At 43.3% G+C, this 24,109-nt stretch overlaps 1 protein-coding gene across 4 annotated transcripts in view; it reads right to left on the bottom strand.

The window, feature by feature from the left end:
* Positions 1–24,109, bottom strand: part of LOC146839642 (uncharacterized) — a 766,602-nt gene that overhangs the window by 25,934 nt on the left and 716,559 nt on the right. For all 4 annotated transcript variants that reach the window (XR_014981114.1, XR_014981115.1, XR_014981116.1 and 1 more), the window contains one exon: positions 11,291–11,330. Coding sequence is in view for 1 of the 4 variants with exons in the window: in XM_085651730.1 (XP_085507856.1) it covers positions 11,292–11,330 (39 nt within the window). In the remaining 3 variants the exon portion in view is untranslated. The remainder of the gene's footprint in view (positions 1–11,290; positions 11,331–24,109) is intronic.

Raw genomic sequence — 24,109 nt, 5'->3', positions numbered from 1 at the left:
CCACAATGATTTACACAGTAAGGTTCAGATCCCACATTTGATATCGATGGACCCCCCAATAAACATGAGCATCTCCTGTTTTGGGAAACAAGTCATAAAGCAGGAACAAGCAGGTGTGAAAGAGATTGGCCGGAGGTTTGTGTAGAATGAAAGGGTTTTATGACGGGTCAAGCCCTGATGCTAATCACAGGTGGACGGAGGAAGGGGAGCTCGTGAGACCGGTTTGACCTGGGGCAGCAGAGCCAGCTGCCCAGGTCACAGAGAAGTCAGAGGAGAAGCCCATGTACTGTGAGGCCCGTATTTACTCCATTATAGCCTATGTGAGGGCAATGACAAGATGGCCACTGCTTCCAAAATGGAACCCGCGTAGTGAAGCAGAATAGCGTGTACACAGTGCATTCATAGCTAGAACGATATATAAAGCACTCGTACATACCGCATTAACCATTTGTGGTTTGCTAATACCAAGAGAGACAGGGGTAGGGCCCTGTCCCCTACGCGGTCCCGAATATTAAAGTACGACAGACCTCATGTTATTTCATATGATAATATGATATCTACATCAGTAGCACCCCGAGTGAGGGTTGAGAACAGACGGCTGGTGTTGGGGTAGTGGCAACTATCGCACTCTAAGGGAGTCACAGGCCTCCTTAGGAAGAGCGGGTAAGGGTAGGTATCTTTGTTTTGAAGCACTGCTTTAGCCATAGGCTGTGACCCCAACCCTATGGGGTGTTATAAAAACAATTTTCCTTAACTAGCCATAGCCCACAAGACATCATCTTTGTCATCCACACAACCCCATATATATGTCACGGTTTCATGAGCAGTGAATGTGCACGCGAGCTGCAGGCTTTACTGTACCAGAGGAGATAGAGTGTTGCACCTTACAGCTCACGGGCTTCTGACTGCTACTGCCACAAGTTTGCTCCACGTCTGTTCCTGTGACACATGGCTCTCAGTGCGCTGATCACTAGTGCTCGAGATAAACGCTTATTTTCCAAAACAAAGCATGCTTAAACACCGTAAATGAGGCTGCATGTGAATACACGTGTGTCCCTGTTGTGCTCGTGTCATTAGAATGTATTTGTCTTATTGCATTTTTGAACTGAGTTTGTGCACTGTTTGAATCTTATATTCTGTGCTGTTGGTAAAAGTTTCTGTCTCGCATTATAAGACAAACTTTGTATTTCTGTGTCATTATAATAATCCCCTTTGTGTTCGTGCATTAAAGCAAACCTATATTTTGGATGAACTAGTGGCCGTTGTTACTGGAAGGTGCTTATATTCAGTCTTTTAGAATGCATATGTTTCCCTGTGGTTTTTTTTTTGCACAATATGAGTATTTTATTACTGAAAGGTTGGTGTCTTTTCTGTAACTTAGAATTTGTTATTCTCCTATGGTTTTGGAATAAGTCTGTGCCCTATGTTATTCGAGGATGTTTAGGTGGTGTCTCTTGCTTCTTTCTGTACCTCTCTTGCTTCTTTCTTTCTGCACCCTTCTTCCCTTTTTTGCATCCATCTTTCCTCTTTCTGCTGTCCCCTTGCTATTTTCTGTACCTCTCTTGCCTCTTTCTGCACCTCACTTGTCTCTTTCTGCTCTTCTCTTGCTTCTTTCCACACCTCTGTTGCTTCTTTCAGCAATTCTCTTGCCTCTTTTTGCACCTCTGTTGGCTCTTTCTGCACCTCACTTGCTCCTTTCTACACTTCTCTTGCCTCTTTCTGCACTCCTGTTGCTTCATTCTGCACTTTCCATGCTTCTTTCTGCACCTGTCTTGCTTCTTTCTGCACCCCTTTTGTCTCTTTATGTACCTCTTTTGCCTCTTTCTGCACTTTTCTTGCCTTTTTCTGCACCTCTCTTCCCTCTTTCTGCACATGTGTTGCCTCTTTCTGCACCTCATTTGCTTCTTTCTGCACCCCTGTTGTCTCTTTCTGCACTTGTCTTCCCTCTTTCTGTACCTTTCCTGCCTGGTTTTGCATCTCACTTGCCTCTTGCTGCACTTTTCTTGCTTCTTTCTACACCTCGGTTGCTTCTTTCAGCAATTCTCTTGCCTCTTTGTGCCCTTCTCTTGCCTGTTTCTGCACTTTTCTTTCTGCACCCTTGTTGCTTCATTCTGCACTTTCCATGCTTCTTTGTGCACATGTCTTGCATATTTCTGGTTTTGTACAAGTGAAATGTCCAACTAACTATAACGTCCCTGAAACATGTGGTTTTTTCAGTGAAAAAATAATAATAAATATATATATATACATATATATATAGTAGCTCCGACTGCACCTCAGACCGGCGCACTCACGGACGGGTGCTTCGTACGCGGAGGTGCATCCGCGTTCAAATGATCGCTCACTCCTTCCTCCTTCCAGAAACAATGCAAGCACTCGTAAGGGGATTATTGTTTTTTCTAATTTATTCAATTCTCCGCTCTTAAAACATGACGCGTTTCGGCTGACGCCTTAGTCTTATGTTTTTAAGTTTCGCGCCACAACACGGCTCACCTTTAAAATTACGGTATCGGTCACATGATGCATTAACAATTAGCATGGAAATCAAAGACAGACCATTGAACTCGTGTGTCTTGACGCCATATTGGAGTATGCAATTCCTCAGTACGCCCGATATACGGGACAAACCTCACCAGGAAATTCACAAAGCGAGGCCAACAATGTATATATACATGCTTAAAGGATAAGAGGTTGTATTAAACCCCATACTCATCTCAATGACAATCATGCCGTGTATCGGCTGAGACCTGAGTTCAATGCTTTTGTCCTGCCGTGTATCGGCCTACATTTCGCATCCAGACCTAATCATAAAACCAATCAACATGAGTACATCAATCACAGTTTCAATATTAAAAAGCATCTGATAATCATAACGTTTTTTGTGTTGACACAGAAATTAATTAATCACCCAAATGCACAGCCAATTCTTCCCCTATGTTTAAACCGTTTGGTATCTTAGTGCTCAGGTCAATGATGTACCTCGATTCAAGTCTGCGTAGTTGTTTGATCCTGTCTCCTCCTCTTACATTGGCAGGTACCTGATCTAGCCCAAAATACCTTAGCAGCTCCCTATCGCTACCATGTTTCTCAGAGAAATGTCTTGCCATTGAATAGGTTACATCCTTTTTAGCTATTGCCCTCATATGTTCTAGAATTCTCATCTTCACTGAATGAATGGTACTGCCGATATAACGCAGTCCACATGGGCATACAAGACAATAGACCACATAGGCACTATTGCATGTGAGAAACTTGTTTATGGTTTTGGGCTTTTTAAGACCCATGACTTGATACGTTAGAGTTCTTCTACTGTATACACAGGCCTTACATTTGCCACAGGGGAAAAAACCCCTGAGATCCCTCAGGGTCCCCCCTGTGTTTGGTTTAGGAAAAAAGTGACTTTGAACAAGGCCATCCTTTAACGATCTGGCCTTTCTAAAAGTTAGCAAGGGAGTAGGTGGAATATCTGTACCTATGATGTTATCAGTTTTGAGGATATGCCAGTTTTTTCTCATAATAGCTCTTAATTCGTTGGCATCACTCGAAAAAGTAGTTATCATCCTGAATTTATTGATTCCCATTTCATTTTTACTCATTCTTTCATTGGTAAATAGATCTCGTCGGGACATACTTCTCACCTTATTGAGGGTCATGTCCAGAAGAGCGCTATTATAGCCCCTGGCAAGAAACCTGGTAACACTAGCCTGAGCAGCTATTTCGAAGTCCACTTCTCTAGTGCTGTTACGCTTCAATCTTAAAAATTCCCCATAGGGGATACTTTTAATTAACCGTGATGGATGGTTACTGGTCGCGTGTAACAATGAGTTACCTGCCGTTGGTTTACGGTATAGTGACACATATATTTGGTTGTTATCTATACTGATTTTGAGATCCAAAAAGTTCACTGACTCTGAACTAATGGTACCACTGAACTCCAAATTCACTGCATTCTTATTTAGATCCTCAATGAATTGTCTGGCTGATTGTTCCGAACCATCCCAAATTATACAGAGGTCGTCAATATAATTTCGTGCAGCTTTTGTGAATTTTGGGGATATGATAAAAAGTCGGCACCACCGGATTTAGGCAACGGAGAAATAAATATTCCTCCATGTCCAACATCGATTTATCCAGCCATTGTTTGATCATATCGTGATATCTTTGTATACTATCCAAGTATACATCTTTGGAAATCTTCTGATAGCAGTTGGTGTCAGATAATTGTCTCAGAGCTTCGATTTGATAGTCTTCTCTAGTTTGTAAGACTATGTTTCCGCCTTTGTCGGAAGGCTTGCAGATGATCGTGCTGTCCTGAGTAAGCTGCACGAAACCACCAGGGAGACCTATTGTTTCCTCACACGGAGGACTTACTGAACATTTGTCATCCTTTATTGATTTCTTTCTTTTTCCCTTGGTTAAGACATTGCCCGCGTATATTAAAGACTCACAGGATTTCCTCATGCTCATTGAGAAACAACAGTGGAGTCCGGGATACAAATTGATTGTACTAGATATTACTAGTTTGTACACTCGAATCCAACATGAGCATGGCCTGGAGGCAGTGACACATTTTTTGAAAAAGAAACCATTAAAATTCACTGAGCCTAATGCTATGATTCTCCAATTCACGGAATTTTGTCTGAAGAATAATATCTTTGTTTTTGGTGAGGATTTCTACCGGCAAATCTCCGGTACGGCGATGGGCACCTGCTTTGCTCCCAGCTACGCGAATTTATTCGTGGGCTGGTGGGAGGAGCAGGTGTCCAGAGCGTCTAACGATGCCATTATGGGAAAGGTAATTTCCTGGCATCGTTATATTGACGACCTCTGTATAATTTGGGATGGTTCGGAACAATCAGCCAGACAATTCATTGAGGATCTAAATAAGAATGCAGTGAATTTGGAGTTCAGTGGTACCATTAGTTCAGAGTCAGTGAACTTTTTGGATCTCAAAATCAGTATAGATAACAACCAAATATATGTGTCACTATACCGTAAACCAACGGCAGGTAACTCATTGTTACACGCGACCAGTAACCATCCATCACGGTTAATTAAAAGTATCCCCTATGGGGAATTTTTAAGATTGAAGCGTAACAGCACTAGAGAAGTGGACTTCGAAATAGCTGCTCAGGCTAGTGTTACCAGGTTTCTTGCCAGGGGCTATAATAGCGCTCTTCTGGACATGACCCTCAATAAGGTGAGAAGTATGTCCCGACGAGATCTATTTACCAATGAAAGAATGAGTAAAAATGAAATGGGAATCAATAAATTCAGGATGATAACTACTTTTTCGAGTGATGCCAACGAATTAAGAGCTATTATGAGAAAAAACTGGCATATCCTCAAAACTGATAACATCATAGGTACAGATATTCCACCTACTCCCTTGCTAACTTTTAGAAAGGCCAGATCGTTAAAGGATGGCCTTGTTCAAAGTCACTTTTTTCCTAAACCAAACACAGGGGGGACCCTGAGGGATCTCAGGGGTTTTTTCCCCTGTGGCAAATGTAAGGCCTGTGTATACAGTAGAAGAACTCTAACGTATCAAGTCATGGGTCTTAAAAAGCCCAAAACCATAAACAAGTTTCTCACATGCAATAGTGCCTATGTGGTCTATTGTCTTGTATGCCCATGTGGACTGCGTTATATCGGCAGTACCATTCATTCAGTGAAGATGAGAATTCTAGAACATATGAGGGCAATAGCTAAAAAGGATGTAACCTATTCAATGGCAAGACATTTCTCTGAGAAACATGGTAGCGATAGGGAGCTGCTAAGGTATTTTGGGCTAGATCAGGTACCTGCCAATGTAAGAGGAGGAGACAGGATCAAACAACTACGCAGACTTGAATCGAGGTACATCATTGACCTGAGCACTAAGATACCAAACGGTTTAAACATAGGGGAAGAATTGGCTGTGCATTTGGGTGATTAATTAATTTCTGTGTCAACACAAAAAACGTTATGATTATCAGATGCTTTTTAATATTGAAACTGTGATTGATGTACTCATGTTGATTGGTTTTATGATTAGGTCTGGATGCGAAATGTAGGCCGATACACGGCAGGACAAAAGCATTGAACTCAGGTCTCAGCCGATACACGGCATGATTGTCATTGAGATGAGTATGGGGTTTAATACAACCTCTTATCCTTTAAGCATGTATATATACATTGTTGGCCTCGCTTTGTGAATTTCCTGGTGAGGTTTGTCCCGTATATCGGGCGTACTGAGGAATTGCATACTCCAATATGGCGTCAAGACACACGAGTTCAATGGTCTGTCTTTGATTTCCATGCTAATTGTTAATGCATCATGTGACCTATACCGTAATTTTAAAGGTGAGCCGTGTTGTGGCGCGAAACTTAAAAACATAAGACTAAGGCGTCAGCCGAAACGCGTCATGTTTTAAGAGCGGAGAATTGAATAAATTTGAAAGAAGAATAATCCCCTTACGAGTGCTTGCCTTGTTTCTGGAAGGAGGAAGGAGTGAGCGATCATACATATATATATATATATATATATATATATATATATATATATATATATATATCAAAAACGATATTTTGTACAACTATATTTTTTCCATCAATATTTTTTGAATATAGGGAGTCGATAATTTAGTATTCAATATTTCTACATCGATAATTTTTACATCAATATTTTAGAGGTCGATTTTGTGTCAGTGAACCGTGGCTGAGGTAGCACTGAAGGCCATTATGTATTTGTGCATGGCCGTCAGGAGGACTCAACTGTTCTTCTGGGGCATGTGCACTTATCAAAAACTGTGCATGCACAATTTCTGGCCCTTATGTTGTCCATAGTGACCAGATAAGCTCACCTACCCTGGGGGGGAGATTTTAATTGCGAATTGAAGCCCAAGTTAGACAGGTCACATTCCCCATTCCCCTACTCTGCCACTGTGCATGCTGCATCCTATTTGTCACAGTGGATTATGCATCGATCCTTGATTGATAGCTGGAGGGTGCTGTACCCAGATGCCAGTGATTATTCCTACTATTTCCCCCCCAATGACTTACATGTCCAACTTGATAGATTCCTCTGTCATGCTAACAATTCAGCTCAAGGTCACGGAAGCGGAGTACTTTTGGGAAGACCCTTTCTGATCATTGTCCGCTTCTGCTGTACACTGCGTGGGGGGAGCCTACACTGCCGGTGCCCATCTGGCACTTACAACCTGCAGCCGTGGAGGACACTGTCTTTCTGTAAAAGATACGTGAAACCCTAATTAACTATACTGCTGAAAATTGTGGGACTGCTACCACGCGGCAGATAGAGTGGAAAACTCTCAAGACTGCGGGGCTGAGCCACTGCATACATCAGGCAGAGGGGTATCATTGGGGCAAAGGGCCAAATCATCCATGGACTCACCCAGGTAGAATCCTCCTTGGGAAGACTTGAAAGGCCTGCATTGGAGGGAGGATTTGCTTGGAAACAACTGACTGAAGCGAGGGACTGTCATGCCCGCCTCATTAAATCCTTGTGGTGCATATATTACAGAGCAGATCAGGTGAAGCGACACGAGGAGGGGGAAAAACTGGGTTAACTTTTCGCATGGCTTTTGTGGTACACAGCGGACGTGGAGCCGATAACCACCACCCGCCTTTCCCCGACATCGATCTTCACCACTCAGGGGGCAATACATGATGCTTGCTGCCCTGTAGAACTAGTGCCAGTGTAGTGCCAATCTAGTATTTTTGACTTGTTAGCTGCTGTCACATTTTTAGTGATCCCTCAGGAGGGTAGAGTGGTGATTAATAGTCAGATCACGGCACAAGAGATCTGCTGTGCAATTCGGGACTCACTCACTTGTGAAACTCTGTGTCTAGATGGCCTGCCAGTTACATTTTATAACATGTATGAAGCCCTATCAGCCAAGGAGGTTTATACTGATGCTCTTGATATGGAGTATTTGCCCCCATCTATGCATGAAGCGCTGCTGGTTTCACTCCAGAAGCCGGGTCAGGACTCCCTATCTTTTCAGACCATTGTCTCTGATGACAGCGATTACAAGACACTTAGTAAGCGTCTTGCGACTCTGTTGATGCGGGATATGTCGGTACTCGTCCACCCTAACCAAGATAGATTCATACCAGGCAGATCCACGACTCTCAATATCCGTAGGCTACACAGATTGCAAATGGAGGCCCCCTACAGTGGTCACATGCAGTATGCCTGGTTATACACCCTAAATGCACCCCCTGACACAGGACCTTTACACAATAGGGATTGAGAGGTGATTGATAACATGGCTAACTAGGGCCATCAATTCTACTGTTCAAAACCCGCTGGGAATTCTTCGGCACACCTAAGAGGAAGATGTGGGAAGTCCGTTAACCCAAAAGAAGTGGAACAGAGTTTGATGTACTCAAGGAAGGTCTAATGCAATGCCCAAGTCTAATTTATACAGTTTAATGTGTTAAAATGAGCTTACTAAACACCAGCCAAGGTCCATATGATATATACCACCACGACTCCGATATTCACATGTCAATGGGTCCCTGTGACAGATATGGTGCATTTGTTCCGGAGTTGCCCATCGGGTAAGGTGCTGTGGGCGGAAGATTGCATTATGCGTGCAGGTATCACAGGTAAGGGTGGGCAGAATTTGCGTAGTCGTGCTACGCAAAGCTCTGCGAAACAGTAAAAAATGTCTGCGAGCACGCAGAGTTCCGTAAAGATGCGGAATCGCTTGTCCTTACCGTTCGTGGTGCATTTTTCCTGTTCGCAAACACTGTTTGCGTGCTCGGGGGAAATATCTTGTGAACTTGCCAATGCGGTTGCCAATTGGCATGGCCATCTTCTCTCACTTGTCCGCTCGCGATGCATGTTTCCTGCTCGCGAACGCGGGCGCGTCCGAATGACGTGTTGGCGATCGCACACTCTCGAGGGATCGCGCGGCCGGCTACCAAATTCTTGTGGCACACGCGAACCGATAGGAAAACTTGTCAGCGAACGCAGGGATCCGCTCTTGTGCGCGGGATCATGCATTTTGAAAGCACGAACAAGGGAAAAGTTCCACAACGCCGTGGATCGCGGAATTTTTGGCAATTACGCATTCTCCTCCGAACGTGGAATTGCCCAAATACCGCAAGCGAAACGGAATTTACCACCCAGGCCTAATCACAGGCCAAGGGAGTGCATGATGAGCTGTTTTCTGGGTCTTTACAAGTGCCGTAAACTGGGTGCAACCTCTAATCACTCCACAGACTTGGCACTGTCGCTCATGAAGTGGATGATCGCTATGCACTGGAAGGCCTCAGCATTGCTTAGTGTGACATACTGGCCGAGTGTGACCATCCAGTGGGGCACGGAGGAAGTGTCTGCATTTTGCAGTGAAGGAATATGGGGCTTATGTAGATATGCCATAGCAGTGAATTGGGATGCATTGCTTAACAACCCTGGAACCCCCAGATGATGATGAAGGGACTGCCTGTGTCAAGAATTCCTGTCATGCGAGGGGAGGAAAACGGTAACCAGCGAAAACGGACTACATCTCCCAGGATGCTTAGCGGTTGAGAGGTTATGTAAACAGGAGAGCTGTTACATAACTCAAGGAAAACACGCCCTTATGTAAAACAGGAGAGCTGTTACATAACTCAAGGAAAACACGCCCTTATGTAAACAAGAGAGCTGTTACACAACTCAAGGAAAACACGCCCTTATGTAAACAGGAGAGCTGTTACATAACTCAAGGAAAACAACGCCCTATAAAGGGAGGAACCGGGAGGTACAACGCTGTCGGATATTGTGTTTACAACCGACGTACCTGCTTAGTGAAGAGCAGTGTTCCGGAGTGGTGCTCCAGTAAGGCAAGAACGGAGGTAGGTCGAGTCGTTACTCCCTGGGCCGTGTCTTGCCCCATCGTCACCTGTGAAGGACCCGGAAGCTCTACCGGATAACCATTGAGCTTCGCTTTTTGACTCGGCTGAGTCAAAGCGCAGTGGCGCTTTTGCTGGTTGGAGTCGTAACTCCCAGCCCGACCAGAGATACAGGGACTGCCAGCTGTAACGCACACCAGGAGGTGTTTGCCGCGTTACAGACTCGGAAGTCCACAGGATCGATCGAGCGGCTGCTCTCGTTTCAGTCTTCTTTGCTTGTGATTGGGGTATCGGTGACGCATCACCAGGAGGTGACTCCGCGTCCCGGTGCAGTCTGAGGAAGAGGTTGAGCGGCTGCTCCCTTCAGGTAGAGACCCCGGCTGGGTGTTTCCCTGACTCCTCGATTCTCCCCAACACTCTTCGTGCCCCTCACAGCCTACCGATTGGCATTGTCGGCCATTTCATTTCTGCCCTCTGTTGGCATACGGCGGGATTGGCGTATATGCAGAGGACGGTTAGGACCATCCGTGCTGTGGGCTGGTAACGTACTTAGCCTGGAGGATTCCAGTGACTATAAACTTTGTTTATTCCTTGTATTATTTTTGCCTTCATTAAAATAACTAAACCTTCACAAGTGGTTGCGTTCTCATTATCGTGTCTGTTAAACGATCCTGAGACGTTCAGGGCGTTACAGCCTGATTAGATACTACATGTACCTAACTGTCATATGAAGGTTTATGGTGGCACTTCCCCCCGACGTGACATGCCTCACCCCCCACAATCCTACCCTCGGCCATCACATCTGTATGCGACTCCGAACCAAGAGTGTATAACTTCACCACCGTTACTATCCCATGTGGGTTCCAAGGTTTATGTTTGGTTGTGTGTTTTGCAAATTATGTACTACCACACTGTTGTGAATTCTGACTAAAATGTCGAAGGCTATAATTTGGCACGTTGTAAGTGATTTGCTGATATATTGATAATGTCTCTAATACTGCTTGAAATGCATATTTTTAAGATTCAATAAAGATGGTATAAAAAAATGAACTTAAAACTACAGCAGCACAGTGGTGGCGTGCGTTTTATTGCTGTTAGGTTGTTAATTGGTGTAATGGTGTATCTTGTTGGTATTTTCTTGCAGCGCATTACAGTTGTTTTTATTGTAATGTAGAGTCATTGTTTTACCTCCTCTGCTGCCCCTGTAATTAAACATGGACACAGTCTTATTACACAATACTGTGGGACAGATGCATATCCAGGATACAGTGATAGTAACTATTTATCCCCTGGGTCAGAGTGAGGCACTTTAGGAAAAGCTTATATATCTGGTGGCCATTGGTCTAGAGCCCCCCTGTACCATTAAGACTCCTTCCTTGGTGGAGTCCAGTACATCACCTTCTGTGATTTGAGTCACTGTAATTCTTACTTGTATTATACTCACCTTACCATCTCCCAGTGGAAATAACTGCAATGTCCACATACTGAAAGAAACAACATTACAGATTTAGTAATATCTATTACTAATACTACAGAAGCTATCACAGACAATTCAGTTACATTTAGAGCTGAACAGAAGAGTTTTGCCAAAGAAAGGAGATATTGTGTAACTTCCTTAAAATTGGCTCTGTCCCCTCGAAAGTAGAGAGGGAGAGGTTAATTTTTTCAGTATGGGTCATCTGAGTATCACCCGCCATGGTCATCGTCCCTTATAACAATAGTGAATTGCAAGACAAATGGTGAGTCCCCATAAGAGTAGCATCTCTATCACAATCCTCTTGCTTATCACAGCCCTTACATAATGAGGGTGAGTAATGTCAAGAAAATAGACAACTGTGCTGGCCCATTAAAGTTACTAAACTTTTTAAGTCCCTCCTATAGCCATTAAGATAAGTGGAGCTAGTTTGAAGTTGGACTCTGGTGGCGGGCAAAGTGTGGAGACCATGGGCACATGCATTAAACATTTTTGCCTTCACAAATGGGTCAAATGCAAAAAATGCTTTTCAGATGCAGCAAACCCAAATTTACGATTCTGTAACCTGTTTCTGAATCGTAAAATGGGATTGCGATTCAGTATTTCGAAGGGGCGTGTTTAGGATGTCCTAAATACTGAATCCTAATGGTATGCATGAATGTTGTGTGACTGTGAATGCGGTCCAAACATTTGCATAATACCACCTACTTCAAGTAGGCGGTAACCCACTTGCAAATGGGGAGGGGTGCCCAAGGGACCCCTTCCCCTTTCATGAATGGTTGCAAAAGCATTAATTTTTAAGAGCACTGACCACTGTCTGTTCTAAAAAAAAATGTTAAAAAACTTAATTTTACTTTTTTATAAAATTGCTATCTGAAACTCTAGAGTTTCATGCATTGTAAATTTTGATTACCTAATTGCCATTCTCAGGAATTCGCAATTAGGTATTCGCAATTTACATTTCTAATGCATGGCGCCCCATTTTTCTAAAATCGTCAGAGAACTTGCAAGGATGTGCGCACGGTGACAAAATCATACATCGATTGTGCTTTTAGGGATCTTCTGCAGGGACTTTGCGGTTACCATAGAATGATCCTAGTCCATTAATAGGGGGAACAGTTTATACTGGAAGATATGATGTCATCTCCATTTATGCCTGGGACTAGACTTGATGAGTGCTGTGCCTGTATCTGCCCAATTTGTCAGGGAGTGTCTGAGTAATCTGAAGTTCTCTGGAGCAGAAACAATTTTGAGAGGGGAATTCTTCAGGTGAGGTGCCTGCATTGTAGTACTGCGGGTACCTCAGCCCTGCACCGCTAGCATCAGAGGGCTGTAGCAAGATCTCATATGGGTGCACCCAAGCTTTGCCAGGTGTCTCTTAGAGGAAGGGATGGACCCCAGGAGACCAAAGGACTTGAGCCCTGGAGACTTTTGTGCTCAAAGGTCTAGCAGTAGGCTAGGTCTCAGACACCAGTGGGTAGATCACCCAATGTGACCTGTGTCCAAAGACCATCTTCTTCACAAGCCGCAGAGAGCAAGTGGAAGCAAAGAATTATAGGTGGTAATATTTGTGTGACACTCTGTTGAATGCCACCATTTGTTAGGGATACCAGCCTCAGTGTATTAGACAGGGTGAGTTGGAGCAGGACTCCATTGTTCAGGATATGGGCACCCAAATCTTATTGAACTACTCAGGCGATCCGTAAAATAAGAACTCAACCAACGTTGGCAGAGCCATGTCGTGTAGTTCCTACTAATGCTTAGGATATGCACATTTGTTGAATAACTTAAACTTTGGATGAGGAGCTTAGACTGATTCCAGGCATCTCCGCAGTACATGTTGGCCAAGAGGCCAGCTAGGTCACAATTCCACCATAAGCACCCCTAAAACAAACAGGGAGCAAATGAATCCTGGCAACCAATGAAAATGTCACGTCACCTCAGGGATCATGGTAACAAATCTAGAACCCTTTCGCTCAGTCGAACCTGCTATCTTGTTCTCAGACAAATATAAAGAGAATACACAATAGGACATTTTCAATATATTTATTGAACCAATGTTATGCTTGTATAGGATACATGTGCTGCGATAATCAGTAGACAGAAGCAGATTAAAGTGATTACGAGCACCAAAAGTGTAAATAACAGGTATAGTTCCACCATGGTGATAGAGCAGTGTATATATGCAGGCATATGATACAGGGTAGTAATCAGATGTACTCCTACAATGCAACCCGTACTCTATGGCTGTCTAGTTTATAGCCAAGAATCCACCCACAGGATGATCCAACCCATTACCTGGTGGGAAAGAATGTAGGACCCCACCTGTGTCACAGAGATGTCTGGCAGCTGCTTGGCGAAGCCTCAGTATGCAGGGGCCTTCAATGTCAGCTGTAGTGTCTCTTCTGCTAATCCCGGGAAATGCTTATTTATTTATAATAAACAGCATCATTGCAATGTGCAAAGAGATTAGCATTGTTATGGATATGCAGATTGCCCTGTCACCCAATGAATGAAGATAGAATGACATTTGTACAGCGTGCGTAAAGGCCTCGTACTCAGTGTTTAGGGCATCATGATAATGTTGCGTGAAGCCAGATGTGTAAGCTAAGCAGTTTGAGAAACGAATCCAACATTGTCACACATGCAAACACGTGCAAAAGTTTATAGTAAAATGTTATTGTGCAGAAAGAGGACAATGTAAGAAAAATGTGTGCAGTAGCTACATGGGCCGCACTCGGACACATAGCCTGTTCTGGAGAGTCAAAGAAATAGGCCTTACCCTAGAAAAGCACTTTAAGCCTGTCTGGGTAAAGCATCATGTGCTTAATGTTCAAGGCAATGAGTTTATCTTTCGCTGTCTCAAAAGTTTTCCTGCTGCTGTTGAACCAGTTTGTAAAATCTGGGAAGATCAAAATCCATGTAGATTCATACTAGACCTCACCGAAGTACCAGGTCTTTGTCGCTAGAGTTCAGGAATCATGCTATCAATGGGCATGGAGTGGCCTTGTGTTGCAGCTTCTGAGCAAGGTCCCCCTGCACCCTTTTGATGAGAAAGCAATGGGATTACTGGTCTATCAGGAGGAAGGGCCGCAGCCACACCTCCAGGAATTGCTCAAGTCGCGAACACTCCACCCACTCCAGGATCCTCAGGAATCAAAAATTGTTACGCCTGGAGTGCCCCTTGCCGTCCTCCACTTGGGCTGCCAGTTCCTCCCGAATAGACCTGGAGTTTTAGAACAGTCTGGGTGAGGTCCCTCACCATACCTTCTAGCGTAGTGATCCGTTTTTCAGCATGCTCTCCCCGTCCTGTGGTCTTCTTCCAGTCTTGCTGAAGTAGGGTAATGTTTGCCCCCACTACCCCAGTCTGGGTCTCTACAGCATGGCACAAGGACTCAATTGTCCCTGCAGAAAATCCCCTGGCTCCCCGTAAAGAAGAGAGTAACCTTCAAAATCCTCATGCACGCCTACACAACAACGGACCCAAATACCTCAATGACAGAATAAACTTCCACGTACCCAAAAGAAACCTCTGTTCCTCCAACCTCCCACTGCCTAAAACCCCGCGCATCCACAGAGCCAGGACAGGTGAAAGATCGTTCTCTCACATTGCAGCCAAGACCTTGAACGAGCTACAAGCAGACATCAGACACGCCCCCTCCCTGAACACCTTCAGGAAGACGCTCAAGACCTGGCTCTTCGGCTAAATAGATCTGCGTACCCCCCCCCCCTTCAGCGCCTTGACACCCTCACAGGTGAGTAGCGTGCTTCCAATTCGCTGATTGATTGATTGATAGGATAGAGTCTGTCTCCAGATGAGGTCGCCTCCAACCATCTCCGGGGCCTCCTCCATGGGCCCTGTGGCACCATCTCCATGCGACGTCAGCACCAAAGGCCCAGTGAATATGTCCAGTTCCCCTGTTTAGGCTGAGGCTTCTCCCTCACCATGCTGGTCAACATCGTGGCTGCCTTCAGGAAGCACGGGGAAAGGACAAGGGAGACCAGGTTAAGGTGGAAGGGTTGGTTTTTGGATATAGAAGCACTATAACACAACTAGATTGCAGTAACAATAACAACCAAATGTGCACTGGAAGTGTTGCAGTGAGTGAACAGTGCAGTGACACAAGTGATTAAGGAACAATGTGAAGTGGCGAAGAAACAATAAAACAATAAATTGTACAGGTCAAACAAACATATTTTCAATTACAGGTACAATTTCATTGTTTGCGAATGACCTTTTGGTTGCCGCAAATGGCGTTGTGGAGTCGACGGCGTTTCGACCTATTTAACTCAAGGTCATCATCAGGACGATGGTTATGTAATTCTTGGAAAGTGTTCTGATGGCACTGTGAGGGGAGAATCCAGGGGGTGTAATCCGCTGGTCTGTAAATGCTGTAAAGCGTCACTTGAATGGAGGCAGTGTTGAGCAACTGCAACGAGGTCTTGTGATTAAATTTCAACATAAAAGGAAGGCAGCGAGTCGGTTGCTTGGCTGCGGTCTTGGAGGATAATTCTACCGGCAGCTGGGGAACGGAGCGATGAATCTGGAGAAATGCACAACCAGCCGTGTTGGGATCCAGAATTCCGGGATTAATCTGGGGGTGGACGAGTGAAAGAGACACTTCTTTTTGGTATAATACTTACCCGTTCTCAGCTGGGTCAACGGGTTTACTCCCGTTTCTGTTCACTTGCCTTTAGGAAGCAGCATGTTGAATAGTGGCTGGCCAGGCCACAGTACCCCCAGAAGATCAATTCAGCAATCTTATTTACACTAGTATGATAAGGGGAAACTTTACTTCAGATCTAAAAATGCAAGCAATCCGTATTACAACTGATGAGGTCTGTCAATATTTTTAACAGAATAACCTCAGAGAAATGCCTACACTAAGTAAGAAACCAAACATTCCCATAACTATGCATTGGTAGCAAAACCAATTCTACCCCAAAGCCAGTTATTAAATTCCAAATCTCCACGGACTGTATGTTTAATAATATGCAGCTTAAAAATACACTCCAATGAGCTTTAGCCTTGTATGAATTGGAAGCCTGAGTGTCAAAACTTGAATCCTGCCTGTATCAGGTTTGCATAGTCCTCTGAAGCATGGCGTTAATGATCACATGTAAACCCCAGAATGTGCCTATATTTTATAATCATTCAAAGCATGGTTATTTGAAGTGCTCCATTGAAGACTTGTGATCAGTGGTGAAGGCAGTGAAGCTGCAGATGGGTTTATATTCATGGAGCGGCTGCTCACACGTCTTACTCCTAGGACAGGCATGGGGACATGAGAAGTCAAAGGCTCTAATTTTACACAACAGTGTTGAGGTAGTGTGCGCTCCTGAACGTGACTAGCAGTGCCACAACCGGAGCAAAGCAAGTAAATGAGATAACGGCTAAATCCATCCACTTTACTCTTTACAAGGCGTAGATGGGAATGAGTTTTATTATCTATAGTTTGATCAAGATGGATAGTAACGTGAAGGGTAAAAGACTGAGCCAGTCTGACAATGTTTAAAATTCATGCCCGCAGATTAAACAAAGATCTAAACAGTTTAACGGGCCTCGCCGCCTCCTGTTTCCCCTACGTCACTTGTTGCTCTGAATAAACCGAAAGGGACAGTTTTCAAGCTTTGCGCATCACAGGCTGGAGTGTCAGGACCTAGACCACATACCCTAGAATATGTGAGAAAAAGAGACCCTCTGATGTACCACCCAGATCCCTTCATGACCCCTCCGAGTGTTGATTGAAGATTCGTTGAATGCAAAGAGATCTTTAGGTGTGAGTACATTATACCTTCTATACCTCCCTCCACAAGTTCAGTTAGAAAAAAATAGCTGAAGGAGATGTTATCCCATTTTCCATTTCCTTTCTCCCTCCATGGGATAAGCTGCAGAGACAGGGCCTGCAAACTCTTTATCTGTTACTGAGCATGAGTGAACTATAAGGAACGGTGATTGCGGCTGGACAATCTAAATGCAGTTAGCCCCCATCAATATGGGCTCCAACCCATATCACGTAGCAAACAAACTGTAAACACATGTGCAAATATTTACAATACTGGGTGGGGCTCACTATTGAGGATGAGAAGAAGTCATTTTTTGGAACATTGCATCTTTTCTATACAAAGATTAGCTAATCTACAGAAGAAGCAGACAATCCCCCCACAATAGACTATGGATTATATAATAGAATGGCACGAGGAGGCACACAAACATGAATCCCAAGTGTGGAGCGCAAAAAATACTCAGGAGAAATTAGAATATTAAATTAGCCTTAGCCACCTTAGGGACAGAGGTAGGCTTGTGCTTCAACTGCTCCGCCTCTTCCGTATCTATTTATCTAGATCACAGATCCATGAGAGAAAGAGGACAGCGAAAGCACTAGGGAGAAGGATTTGTTGGCCATGATCCCCATAAAGGCCGATGGAGCAGGAAGTCAAAGAGGTGTGTGAGCAAGCATTGCCTTGTGATTGGCTGACTATAAATCAACAATGTTAGAGGATGATTCCACTACCGTAGATCAGTTTAAAGCATGCATGCATTCTGCCTTGGTGTGTAGAGAATGAAGAGAATGGATTCCATTTGTTCACTCTCAAAAGCTTGACACAGTATGCAGGATAACTCTCTAAATGGCATCCCCTCTCATACCATTCAAGAGAATTGGGCGATGAAGGTACATCTCTTCCACCATTTGTCCTTCGAAGGACTGTGCAGCAGCTGGGCTAGAGCTGCGGTCCATACTCACTGTACCGCCTCCAGATATAACGAGCATAAAGAAACAATTCCCCAACATTCTGGATAATCAAACCCAATTTCAGTAAGAACTATTGAGTGTGTTTGAGGTACATAGACTCAACTACTGGGCAAACATGAATCAGTTATTGAGATTGAAATACTTATGGAAAAAGCACCAGGACCGAGGGTTGCTCATGGGAATGATTTGGAGTTAAATGCTGTGAAAGATGTCAGGATGACTGTGATTCTGAAGGTAGCCCCTGGAAAACTGATTTGACTATGAATTTCAAATGCAAACAAAATAACAAAATAAGAGTGAGCCGCCAGCTGATGATTGGATAGGCTTAAGGATGTGTTTGAAATGTATTCTGGTGTAACCCATCTGCTGGAGATGGCTCAGGCTGCTGTCTGTGCTGCTTGTGAACAGGGATTGTTACTGAATGTTAAGAGTTAATTGACCAATATCTGTATTTGATCACAATCTAAGAAGCTATCAAAATTTGTGACAGTCGTCACCGGAGAAAAAGAAGAATGCTGAGTCAAAATGAATGTAGCTGAAATTGCAAAATATGCAACAAGCGAGTAAAGGAATGGGACGAGGGGCCCCACAAGGATAGAGAGGTGGAGGAATTGGAAGAAGAAATGTAGGCAGAGTAGAAGCCAGGAGGTTAGGAGGCCCTTGCTTTGCAAGCAGTCAGCTGGGACATTGGAATGAAATTGTCTCAATACTGCCTTCAATGCAATAGGTGTTCCATTACAACCTGGGTATCATCATATTTCTCAGAGTCCCTACCCCCAAATCGTGGACAGCCTGACAGCTTACAGCTGTGTTGTGTATACCCTAATACCAGTAGAAAAGACCCTTATGTGAATTGTATTATAGATAGTAAATGCATCACTTCCCTTATTGAGATAGGCACAAGCCACTTGGTTCTCAAAACCTCCAGATTCCCTTCTTTGCCTCTCTTGGGCTTGCCCATAGTTGCAGACAGTATTTCGAATCAGAGGGTTGCCCATCACATTACTATACCAGTGTATGTTTCTGTAGGACCTATTAGTGATAAACATAACTTTATGCTTAATCCAACTTCTCCCAAAAACTTGTTAGGCAGGGCCATATTGTGTAAATTTAACCTTTTTGTGCTTTGTACCACATAAGCGGTATTCTTGAATATACCTCAACAACAAGAAAGCAATGTATATGCATCACTATGTGGAAGTTTGAAAAAGAGGTGGACACAATTGAAACATCCCCTGATTTAACAGAATTGGGGCCAGATGTATGACCATGACAATTTACGACTCGCAAATTGCGCTCGATTGCGAGTCTTAATTTGCGAGTCGTAAAATGCCATGTACAGCAGTGTCTGAGACACCGTTTGCAATTTTCAATGGGGTTGCAAATTGCATGCCTCATCAATATTCATGAGGCACTGGCACTTTGAGACCCCATTGTGAATGGCTGGCTCTCCCAGGGATGGTGGCCTGCTGGGCTCAGCAGACCTCCATGTCTGGGAATGCTTTTAAATAAAGCAGTTTTTTTTTTATGTAGCCCGATTTCCTTAAAGAAAAACGGGATGCATTAAAAAAAAAAGAATGAAACGTTTTCGTTTCATTTTTTAAGGGCAGGTAGTGGTCCCTGTGACAACTGCCTGCCCCTAAAAAATATTTTCCTCTGCACTTGCAAAGGGTAAAGGGTCTTAAAGAGGGCGGTAAATTGTGAGTGGCTTGCAACCGTAATTGCGATTGCAAAACATTTATACACGGGGTAGAGAGTCGCTATTAGGAGGGGAGGCCCTTGAAATGCCGCTTCCTAATAGCAAGTCAAAATTCCTATTTAGCGAGTTGCATAAAAATTGCGACTCGCTAAATAGGAATTGTACATGGCCCTATTCGTCTTTGCATGCGCAAACGGGTTGCTAACCCGTTTGCGCATGCAATTTAGGGTCGTACATCTGGCCCTTGGATTCACAGGTACCGTCCGCATTGTGGTCCACAGGTGCAAATAATGTTTGCTTTCTTTTCTGGGTGAAACTCATAAAGGTAAAGTTCGACCCAGCTGAAGAAGAGAGAGAGGGCACCCAAAACGATCACTACAAAAATTCCAATGTGGATAGATCGAGGGAAATAGTAATCACAACATGCCGCCTGAAACTGTTTGCTTCATAAGAACAAGCTCGTTAAACGGAAGGAATATGTATCACAGATGATTACGCGGAAAATCTTGGTAGTTCATAAGCATCTAGAAAGAATTGGTTATAAATAAAAGAGGGTAGTGATTGTGTTCAAAGTCAAAAACTTTCTGAAAGACTCTGGAAGTCTGTTTTCTTTAAAAAAAAATGTGTACCTGATAATACCGGTACATATATTAGGTGTGAAATACCTCAGAAACATTAATTTCACCCACACCTAAGGTGTTTGGTAACTGTTCAAATACCTTTAACCCCATAGTCCAATAGACTGGAGGAATATACGTATTTTTAGTTCCGTTTTCATTTTTCCGTCAAGATCAATGGTATTAAGGTCATTTTGAAAATACAACTTCCACTCAGGCGATTTCATACAAGGCTCTCCCCCAACTGGCCAAAATGCTTGGGGAGGTGTCAATGAATAATTCTGTGTACTCATTCTTTTTATATATTGTTTCGGGGATTCTGCTCATGCACAGAACTATGCGCAGGAGACCAGGACCTCAGTGAATTGTGGTGTACCAAAAAACTCACCTCAGTACCTAGAAACCCTATCTGACTAGCATCAGTGTCTCATTCGTTCTCCGTAGCTACCAAAGATTAGACAACCGAGAACAAGCGACTTAGAACACTCTCGGGAATGGTGGGAATCAGAAACACCTTTTCATTGTTATTCTCATATCAGTCCACAACGTGAGTAAACAAAGACACGAAAAAGTTTAAAATGTTTATTTTTAACTACGTGCTCTAAGATGCAGTACTTTGGCTAACATAAGCAAACAAATGATCAATAATAAAACCATCAGCATTGTTACAATACCATAAAAAACAAAGGGAGAAATCATATTACAATGATAGTGGAAACAGGTCCTATAATACCTTGTGTACCACCCTCCCCTGGCTAGTAAGCTAGTTTTATAATAATAGGAGGTCTCTAGGTTTGAATGGGGAACCCCATACCTCCAAGATCAGCTTAGGTGAATCACATCACAGGATCAGCACTGCTCTCTGTGTCTGGAAAGGTTTTCTCCAAGTGTCTCAGAATCATGAATGCAAATGCAATATTAAAGGCACCCGAGTTTCAGATATTTGCAGCTGTTTGCTTGTTGTGTCTAGAGCGTGGGCTGATCAACCTGAATTCAACAGCATACATTGTTATTTGACCTTGGCGGTTTCTGCACACAGTGTTCAGACTAAGGTCGCGGTGCACATCTAGGGATGTGAACAACCAACTGTTCTCATGTGAAGAAAAAGCAAGCAAGCAGTTTTACTTATAATAACAACTACCTGAAGTGTTGTATGCAAAAGCAGCAAAGTGACAAGATGGCGTTTAACTTCTAAAAACGCTTATGCTAACATAGCAATGTGTGCAGGCAAAACCCTGTCTTCACTACTATATATATATATATATATATATATATATATATATATATATATATATATATATATTACCTACTGGCGGTCGCCAGTAGGTAGTTATAGTTAGGAGCACGTTTCCATAGGAAATCCGCAACATTCTATTTTGAATAACTTTGGCGCCGGTCGACGAATCCTCGCGAATTTTTCAAAATAGGTGGGGCGCTACGCTCCGCTCCTTCCCTGAAAGTCTCGGGGGGATTCGTCAAGCGGGGGCTGAGATAAAAGGGGGGTCCCAAAACGCGTTTTTTCCATGCATTTTTCCATAGGACCTTTAGACACGGCTACAGCCCGAACGGCTGAACAGAATTACTAGAAATTTGGCAGAGAGGTAGTCCTCAGGTCAAGGAAGTGCCTTTTGTAGGTTTGGTGTAAATCTGTTCAGTAGATTCTGAGAAAATAGCCTTTAAATCAATATATATATCTGAGCCAGCTTACGGTACGCTTACCGTACGCGTACGGTGGCGTGCGCGAGCGCGATTCTGATTGGCTCTTAGATCTTAGTAAACATTCGAATCGGTCGAAACCAGGAAGCGGCGGCCGCCATTTCGTGTGTTTCACTCAGAAAAAAAAGAGTGATAACAAGAAAAGGGGGCAAGGAGGAGAGTTACAGACCCCCTAACATTTGTAAGGGGGTCAAAGAAGGACAGAAAAGTACAAAGAAAACATTTATTGATTTTAAAAAAAATCACGGGGTACGCGTACGGTAAGCGTACGGTAGAAAAAAAAAAGAAAAAAAGAAATGAAAATCAGATTTAAGTGTTTAGATATGAGGGGGCTCTAAAAAGAGCCGTTGTGTTTATTAAGTGATTTTTTAGTGGTACCTACAAGTAAGTACCGATGCAGAGTCTAAGGTTCAAGAGGAAGACTCTGTTCCCTTCATCATTGAAGTGTACACCATCTCCTCTATAAATGTCTTGCATGTCATAACGCAAGTTGTTGTGGTAAATGGAACCCGTACCATAGTCACGGAGGAAAGCAGAAACAGATTTGTTGACGTGCTTTCTTGCTTTGTCAATCTGCGGACAGAAATGATTGGACCAGTTCCATTTTTGCCTTTGGCATATGTTAGAAAACACAAAGGCAGTTTTAGGGAAAAGTGAAAACAGTTGTGCAAAGGTCTCCTTCATAAGCATTTCCAGACCTACCCCAGTCAAAGTGCCTAGGTCATTGCCACCACAGTGCACTATTATGAGGTCAGGGTGTTGGATGTGCATGAAGGATTTCACCAATGGCATCAATTGGTGCCACTTTAACCCTCTCTGACCAATCCATTTAATGTCTACATTTGGCAAAGCAAGGTCTCTCACCATATCTGTTTTCTCTGCATACTTTTCACTCCAGAAGACATAGCTGTGCCCTACAATCCACACTGTGAACATCTTCAAAGGAGAACTGGATGCACTCAGGAGGTGTCTTTCAGTAGAATGGCAATATGAAAAGAAAGACAGTTTGGAAATGGAGGCATACATATTTGTTTTTAAATAAAAAGAACTGATTGGCTGTTTCATACCATTCTAGAATAAAAACTAGGCTGTATGTGTAAATTAATAGAAGCATGTTTTGTATTGGTACAGAAAAATGTGTTGCCAAAGAACAGTACTATGGATTTGCTGTTAGGTTTGAAAAGTCAAGCACTCTTGCTCTTTGGAATTGAAACATTGTTTGGCGAACTTCTGACCTGACTCCACACAGCAGTGTTCCATGAGCTGTTGCTATGGTAGCAGGCAGCAGGCAGAAGTCAAGTTGGGGGAAGGGTACTAGGCAGAAGTCAAGTTGGGGGAAGGGTACTTTTGGAAAAGGGTTGGGTTTTCAACCAATAGAAATGTGTGATTACATTTGAAAAAAAGGGGCAAGCACTGAGATTTGAAACTAACATGTATATGTGTGGAAAAAGAGAGGGAAAGTTTGCCATTATCTGGTTCTGCTGAGAGGAGAGAGGTGTAGAGAACAGAGATCCTGGCTCTGATAATCTGCTGTTTGAGTGCCACATTTCTTTCACAACTAACTAATTTTAAAGGTGAGTTTAGAGTCTGAGAGGGGATGTATATGGTAAATTAAGAAATGAATAATAGAAATGCAATTCTTTTTGTTGAAGTTGTGTTTATTATTTTCTATTTTGGGAGAAATTTAAATGTGAGGAACATGTAAAATAATATGAACTATGTTTTCACAATAAATTAAGGTGTACTGGTATAATAAAAGAATAGTTTAAGGGTTTGAGGTTGGACTCAGTAATGCAAATACATTCAGCATCACTAAGGCTGGTTGCCCTTGCTGGAGTGTAGGCAGACACCCAGGTTACAAATGATGCTGGTCTGAAAAAGCAGTTTGGACATGTGCTTTGTAAAAAATCTGAAAAGTGGATTCATAATGTGTCAGTCTGTAAAAGTGTTTATCACTTGCCAAAAAAAAGAGCAGTAAGTGTGCTTTCAAATTGGCAAAGAA

Source organism: Triturus cristatus, chromosome 4_1, assembly GCF_964204655.1.
Source record: "Triturus cristatus chromosome 4_1, aTriCri1.1, whole genome shotgun sequence".
In the NCBI taxonomy this organism is placed as follows: domain Eukaryota; kingdom Metazoa; phylum Chordata; class Amphibia; order Caudata; family Salamandridae; genus Triturus; species Triturus cristatus.
Note: the sequence above shows the minus strand (reverse complement) of the source record. Positions and strands in the feature narration are given on the sequence as shown.